The sequence below is a fragment of the Seriola aureovittata genome, chromosome 7 (genome assembly GCF_021018895.1).
Source record: "Seriola aureovittata isolate HTS-2021-v1 ecotype China chromosome 7, ASM2101889v1, whole genome shotgun sequence".
Classification (NCBI taxonomy): domain Eukaryota; kingdom Metazoa; phylum Chordata; class Actinopteri; order Carangiformes; family Carangidae; genus Seriola; species Seriola aureovittata.
This window is the reverse complement of record NC_079370.1, coordinates 6415752-6423709: the sequence shown is the minus strand read 5'-3', so window position 1 is coordinate 6423709 and position 7958 is coordinate 6415752. Positions and strand designations below refer to the sequence as shown.

Here is a 7958-nt window from a genome sequence, read left to right as displayed (position 1 = left end):
ACAGCAGCAGGTTTCACCCTCACTGAACATTAATCCCCTTTAGACGAACAGACACATCATCCACACTTTCTTTAATTCTTTATTATTGTTGTTTCTTTACATGAAGCACCATGAGTCGGTTTGATAAACCACACTGTGATTTCCACAGGCAGACGATGACACAAGCTGAAACCTCGCCGCTCACAGCAGAGACGCTTCAGACCTTTTATGGGCTGTGACTGGGACTCTAGCTGCAGCCGTGTTTATGTTGGTGGAATAAATGAGATGCCGAGCAACATCACATCAACCCCGACGCAGCTCCAGAACCTTTAACCCCTAAGATTTATTAAAGCTGCTATATGTATGTTTAACATTATCAAGAGGATGTGAACAAGAAACAGTTTGGATGTTAGCATGCTAACCAGCTAGCCCAGGCCTGTCCTGTAATATCACTCTGTTCCTCAAGAGGCGATAGTGAGTCACTGTAGTGGTGTCACTCCGACATGAGGGCGGAGTCTAACCTCTTGTTAATGAATGAAAGTCCACCCCCACCTCCCGGCTAGAACGTGATGGAAATAGAAGCAACCCAGAGTCAACATTGGTGCTTGTTTCCAGGCCTGGAGACATCTGAATGAAGTTTGATACTGAACTCACAACGTTTCCTCTAGACTGGTAAGTAAACAGCTGCTAATGCTAATGCTAACGTTAGCTGAGTTGCGATAAAATTTTTTTTACATATAGCACCTTTTAAGAAAAATCCTTGGTCTTTATTTCAAAGTTATGTTCAGCAGTTGTGACGTTTCATTCGCTCACTTCCTGCTCAGATGTGAACGACAGAGAACAGAGCGACTACACAACGTCAGACCGGTTCTAGGGACAGAGACCTGGACTCCATATCTTTTCTTCTGTCAGTGTTTCCTTCGATTCATTGTTGACAGTAGAAACAGCAGAGGCGAGACTTCACTGGATAAATACTGAGGCTGTAGACGAGCCGTATCTTTGGTTTGTGGGAAACTGACAAAGACGTTTTTCACTGTTTTCTGACATTTTATAGAAAAATCGCTTGAACTTCTAACGATTAATCAAAAAAAGGAATCTGCAGATTAATAAATAATGAAAGTAATCATTAGCTGCTGCTCTAACCCAGGTCATATCCCTTTTTGTCATGTAACATGATGGATTGCTGTCAGACTGATTCTGTTTATAAACCAAAATGATCAACTTTTCAGTTTCCAGGTTGAATATGTGAAGTCTAAGTGAAGTCATGAGTCTCTTCTGGTCACCAGATCAGTGACTGGTTTAAATAGTGTAGAGTCACGTCACCAGTTTCCTCAGATCTCAGCAGTAAAGTAATCGAGTAAAACATTCTCACAACCAACAAGAGCAAAACGTTGAAAGGCGGGACTCTGTCTGAGAGCGGCGTCATCTTATCTTTACCTTTGGAAAACAGTCTTTAAAATGAAAATCAAATGTTACAAGATAATAAAGGTTTACGATCAACCCTTCAGCTTCAGTCAAATCTAAACCAGATCAACCTTTCTGGAAAATAATGTGTTGAAGCTGATTTACATAAACTCACTTTAATGTTCTGATTGATTCCTTCAAGAGTCTCAATAAACTTGCTTTTACATCAGCCCCTACCTGCCTCATGAAAACAGCTGAGCTGACGGAAGAGTGTGTAACAGGTGAAGGTGGGTGGGGGTCTCTACAACAGGAGGGGCTCAGGGGAAACAAACATGCATGTTTAAGAAAAAGCCAAAGGAAACTCCTCCTCCTTCCGATCAGCTGTTGAAAAGTTTGGTTTTGGCAGAAACTGGTGAGCGGTTGAAACAGTCTGTGAGTAAATACGATTTCCTGAAGTTTTCCTGATACGTGTTTGGTGTTTCTCTCCTCATCGGCTCTTTGTCAGACACAGGTTCTCGCACTCCTCTTGCGTCTTGAAGCGGTTCTCGTTGCCGCCGCAGCCGCCATACCAGAAGCGAGAACACTCGTTCTGCTCTGTGTCAAAGAACCACATCATGGTGTAGTTCTGGCAGGTGCCGGGGTCCTGGACCAGGACACAGTCGTCTGACAGAGAAAGGACGGAGAGCACAGGAAACATCAGGCACAAACTTCACTGATGAGTCGTCTCAACTTAAGGAACCAAACTGTTTCACTGATATTTCACGTTTACGTTCCTGTTTCTAAATTGATCCTGTCTGCAGCCAATAGTTTCACTTCCTTCATCTTACACACAGGACTGTAAAAGGTGTTTCTGCATCTCATCCTGAACGTTCCTCCGTTCACTGAATCATTTTTTAATAAATAATAATCAGCTGATCAGATCTTTACCTTTAGAGCCGAAGCTGTGGAGCTGCGGCCTCGGCAGGATGTCCGGATCTGTCAGAGAGAAGACTGTCAACCAGTACAGATACACGTGGGCTCACTATTTTGAATCAATGTAAACAGTGATTTAAAGTCTCATTAACTCTGTGGAATCAGCATCAGCTGGTGGAGTTTCAGATTTCATTGTGACTCTACTGAAGCTGGTCAATCTCAACCTGAACCTGCTTCTACGAACTGATGTCTTTAAATCTACCACTTTCTAATGTCCAGAGACTTTGAGATGAAGACAGACATAACAAGACATGAAGAAGACTGTTAGAGACAGACACCCTGACCTACAATCACAGAGACACTGACAGGCTGGTGGTTGGCTGCAGGCAGGACTTACTATTGGTGCCACATGTCTGGAAACATTCATGTTCCGTGTTAAAGCGGTTGGCGTTGCCGCCACAACCGCCATACCAGAAGGGAGTGCATGCAGCGATGTTTTTGTCATAGAACCAGGCTTGGACATAGTCCTCACACTGGAGACCAGCGTCAGCATCCAGCTGACACTGGGCTGAAAGCAGAACACACACATGTACTATCACTACACATGTACAATGACACACTGACAGATTGTCCAGAGCAACAGCCGACACTTCAACATCACACTGAGATAAAATATATAATATAATATAATATCTGAATTCATTATTAATTTGATGGAAATGTGACGAGCCATTGCCCTGGAGGACACATGCAGTACGCTGGGCTGATATTCAATAATAGTAAATATCACGATATTTCCCGCCATAAGACACATTTCTCATAATATCAAAAAATAAAACTGTGATAATATTAATATTATTTGGGCTGGACGTATCGAGATATTAAATTGTGAATATCGGCCGAGCCGAACATGCAGCCTGATGAACAGCTGTAGACACGTGGTCACATGACACAGGTTTAGTTCAGTCATCATACTGTTAATGAAAAATAGAGAGAAATTCAGGGGACAAATGATAACAATAAAGATGCGATCAGGACGAGCTGAAGCTGCAGATCTGAATGTGTTTCTCCACTTTCAGGGTGTTTATATTAAAGTCCTGTTTGTCACAACTGGAGTTATAACCTGCAGGTTTGTACTTAACGGTAACGTTAGTTTGGAGTTTATTTATATCAGATCCTTCAGTGTAGTTTAGTAAAGGTGAAGCAGCACAAGGCTCCACCCACCCCTCCCCCACCTGCGTCGTAAGATCAGGACGACAGGAAATGTAAAATGTAATTGACTAATTGAACAGAGGCCAGATCAGATGATTAAGTTTAGTCTCATGTAACTGCCTCCAGCTCATGTATGTAGTAAATAACATGAGACAATGAACACAGGAAATGTACGGAAGCCACGACGCCAAGTGACTTCATGGTCTTTAGGAAATTAGAGGATTTCTTTATTTCTGCATCAAAGCACAGAGCAGAACCAAACGTCTTCTCCTGAACTAGTTGTAAACCTCAAAGGCTGTTTGAAGGTTAAGACTTGGTTTTAGTGCTCAGCCTAAACTCGGGTCAGAGGTCAGAAGTCAGAGGGTTAGTGAATACATTACATCAGTGAGTGTCCTGACAACTATAAAAAGACCAATGTGTGTGTGATGACTTTGGACCGTGGTGTGTGGGCTACCGTTGAGATTAGCTCCCGAGACAAATGTCTGGCTGTCCCCTCCGTTCAGGGTCTCGATGAACTCCAGCTGGCCAGTCTGAGTCTGGCCTCCCGTCTGCTCCTGGAAGCTGTCCTCCTCCTCTTCCTCCTCCTCCTCCTCCAACTCCTCCAGCTGTGCCTGCCCCTGGCTGGACGCACAGCAGCCGACAGTTGATTCACAATGATTCATGTTCAGTGTCTCAGCTGTGTCGTCCTCAGAGGAGGCGGCTATGTTTGAATCTGTCCTCTGTTAGAATATGTCAGAACTCTAGAGATGCTACTAATTATTATTTTATTGATTTTTCTCTGTCAGAACAAACTGATTTAAGTCCCTGTCGGATGTGTGATGTGTGTAATCATGTTACAAATTAGACCCAGTTCATCTCATAAAACACTGAATTATCAGATCTATTAATTGTTTTTGTTGATTGACTGAACGATTCATGTTTTCAACATCCACTATCTGTAATTATTATCATGTCAGTATGTAATTCTGCAGCAGTGTGAGTTACCCCTCTATGAAGACTTGTCCTTCCTCCGGAGCGGCCAGCTGACTGCAGGTCGGTTTTACTGATGGAGGAGGATATGTGTTCATTCCCTCTGAAATAAACACAGGACAAAGACATTCACGTTTGTTGGAGAATATGTAAAGTGAAGTGGATGATCTCTCGAGCTGCAGACTAACAGACAGACAGTATGACTGATTGAATCTGGAGTCTGGTCTCACTGTTGAGGGCAGAGAGGAAGACTCTGAAGAAGCGCTGGGCGTAGCCCTGCTCGTCGGCCTTCAGTCTGTCCACGTGGATCAGGTGCTGCCGGACAGGCGGACTGGCCAGCTCCTCCACCTCCGTCCGGATGTATCGATCGCCCACCGCCACCACAAACAGCGCCACCCCCTCACACTTGGCCTTCTGGGAGATGTACTTCAGCATGACCCGGTCGGTGTAGGCCGTCTCTGTGCCCACGACGACCATCATCACCCTCCTTCTGCGGGGCTGGCTGGCCTTCATGAGCACCTCCCTCAGGGTGAACTCCAGCGTCTGTCCCAGAGCCGAGGAGCCGCCCTGCTGCCGCATGTTCTGGATCAGGTGTCTCCTCATCATGTTGTGGTCCTGGTAGGTCTGGAATCCAAACTCCACCTTGGGAGCCTGGGTGCCGCTCTGCTGGACGACAGCCACCCGGGCCTGGTTGCCGACTCGGCGGGGCTGGGGGCTAACGACCAGCTGCTCCACCACAGAGCCCAGCAGCTGCTGCATGCCAGCGTACTCATCAGCCTGCATCTCCCTGGAGCTGTCCACCACCATGACCAGGTCCATATCCACCTCCTGAGGCTGCACTGGCTCCTGGATGAAGGAGCATTGCTCTGAACGCCTGCAGGGGTCTGAAGACACGAAACCATCACCCACACTGCTGCTCACTTTTTATCGAGAATATAAATAATATAAATCTGACTTTTAAAATCCAACTCAACTTCACGTCCACTTTAAAGCTGCTGTGTGTCTGACACTGGTCCAAGATTAAAAGGAGCTGCAGTTGACTGAGGTGAACACACACACACACACACACACAGACACACACACACACACACACACACAGACACAGACACACACAGACACACACAGACACACACAGACACACACAGACAGACACAGACACAGACACACACACACACACACACACACACACACACACACACACACACACACACACACACACACAGACACACACACACACACACACATACACCTCCTAATTTACTGGATGATTTATTTATCGCTGCTCACCATAGCAGATCGCACAGTTCTTGACCTTCCTCAGGTCGGCGGCCATGTCCCTCCCCAGCACTGTGAAGATGGAGTTTCCCGAGTCGTCGACCTGAGGAGAATAAAACATCATGAATGTCCAGGATTAAAGAGGCTCCTCTCCTGAGAGATGCTGTTGTGTTTCAGAGTGTCAGGGTTGTTTTTCAGGCACTAACGCTGAAGACAAAAAAAACCCTGCCTTAAATGCTGCGTTGGTCTTGGGTTGTTTTAGGAACCACTGAGATGATGAAATATGAACCACAATCCAGTCTGAGTGACAGTTTAAAACTCGGAACAGCTGTTCATAAAAAAGTGAGTCAGTTTGGGACCAGGTCTGTTTTGGACCAGGTCTTGTGATGCTTGAGTCCCTTCAGATGGGTCTGGGTTCTTTTTTAAAAAGAAGAAAAATTAACTTATGTCTGATTTGTAGGTTTCTACAGGCTGCTCTCAGATCTGGTCCAGATTTTTGGACCTGTGATGACGTGTCAGTCTAAAGGTCTCTGTCCATGTGTAGTGTGATTATAGATCAGGTCTAGGTTCTATATTAATACTGTGAAAGTATCAAAGCCTCAGTCCGCAGAGAAATGCACACAGCCTGTATTCAGAAACTGAGCCTTAAAACCAGCCGTGAGGACTTCTGGAACTTTGTGATGTCACAGCGTAGCAGTCACCAAGCCCCGCCCACCTGGACCCATCATCCAAATCTTGCAGGATTTGGTTTCTCTGAGTGTTTTTACCTGAAATCTGCTATATCTTTATTGGATCACTCAGAAAACAGTCAGCCAATCAGAAGAGAGGCTCAGAGCCTCCTCTCTTTAGTTTATGGACTCAGATCAAACCTACCTCCATGGCTCGACCAATAGCTGGAGCGTTCCTCAGAGAGATGACAGCTGGGACGATGTTGAGGGCCCGGTACTCCATCATGGCGGTGACAATGTCGTTAACGTCCTGTGAAGGCCCGTTAGAGAGGAAGACTGCCACCTTCCTCATCATCATTCCTGATCGTACACGTTTGAAGACGTTCTGACCTACGAAGCGCATGACAGCCGCTAGTTGGCGCCGGTTAGTTGTGCGTTCCAAGGCGATGTTCTTCACAGACTCAATCAGTTCCTTCTTGCGGTGGTAGTCCTGGAAACGGATCAGGTACTTTGTGTGGGTGCTGTATCCCACCACGGCCACCCGGGCACCTGTTGGACAGTTGCTCTCAGAGATGGTGATGTCCTCCAGCAGAGAGAGGAGAGCGGCACGCTGCCTCTCGAAGGCAGTTGGGGTCACGTCTTCAGACATGTCCAGACCAAACACCAGCTCAGTGGGGTACACTGGGCACTCTGATCGATCTGAAACCAACAAAGAAGACTTCATGTTGAGAGGAGGGGATGAGAAAGCATCCATGAAAGAGAAGATGGCCCCGTACTAAACTCCAAGGATCTTAGTGACGTTTTGACCACACTACATCCCAATTCCCTCATTTCATCACTCCTCACTCGACCAGTCCAACATCTGGAGGGTCGTTCCAAAGCTGTGAGGAGTGATCTCTGGAGAACCAGCGAGGACACACTGGAGCTGAGGTGGAAAAGTCTTTTTTTCTTCTGATGGTTCAAACTGAGTGAAATGATCTTTAGTCTCTGAGCAGCTTCATGATCAGAGTGAGGAAAGGAGCTTCACTGCTTCCTCTTTCATCTCCTTTAGGAAACACTGGAGCTTCCTTTACCAAAGGAAAGGAGAAATGCCGTCCCACAATTCCTTGCTGCAGCATTATTTAAAACCACAGCAGAGACACATAAATGTAGAAACAACAGAGCAGCTTTTTTCTGTCTGATGGACTGAAGCTCAGATCCATAAATATTGATTAATTCTCTTTAAATCAGTCCGGAGTCGTAATGAAGAACGAGCTGATGAATTTATAGTGAACAACATCATCATCAGAACTAAATACTATAGTCTATACATTAAAGTTGTTTCACTAAACCCTCCCTGTGTGGAAAGACCTAAACATTCATTTTCTGTAGTTAACCAATGTAAAGGACTGTCAGGAAACTTCTGTCTGAATATAATTTATTCTGATCTCTTGCTCAGTTCATCATTTTTATTTTATTAGTTTAATATTTCAACTTTTCTTATCTAAGCAATTCAGTCCTGTTTGTTTTGTGTTTGTGGTTAGAGGAGGATTTATTATT

The 7958-nt window shown here is 45.3% G+C and overlaps 1 protein-coding gene across 2 annotated transcripts in view; it reads right to left on the bottom strand.

Annotated features, from left to right (window-relative positions):
* Positions 1-61: 61 nt before the first annotated feature.
* Positions 62-7958, bottom strand: part of LOC130172323 (collagen alpha-6(VI) chain-like) — a 59450-nt gene continuing 51553 nt past the window's right edge. Inside the window, exons 36-43 of one of the 2 annotated variants that reach the window (XM_056380956.1) lie at positions 6625-7118; positions 5764-5854; positions 4707-5360; positions 4492-4579; positions 3962-4128; positions 2693-2863; positions 2311-2358; positions 62-2046 (exon numbers count right to left, since the gene is read on the bottom strand). In XM_056380956.1, the coding sequence (XP_056236931.1) occupies positions 1871-2046; positions 2311-2358; positions 2693-2863; positions 3962-4128; positions 4492-4579; positions 4707-5360; positions 5764-5854; positions 6625-7118 (1889 nt within the window). In that variant the 3' untranslated portion in view covers positions 62-1870. The remainder of the gene's footprint in view (positions 2047-2310; positions 2359-2692; positions 2864-3961; positions 4129-4491; positions 4580-4706; positions 5361-5763; positions 5855-6624; positions 7119-7958) is intronic. The other variant, XM_056380957.1, reaches the window with a different exon arrangement.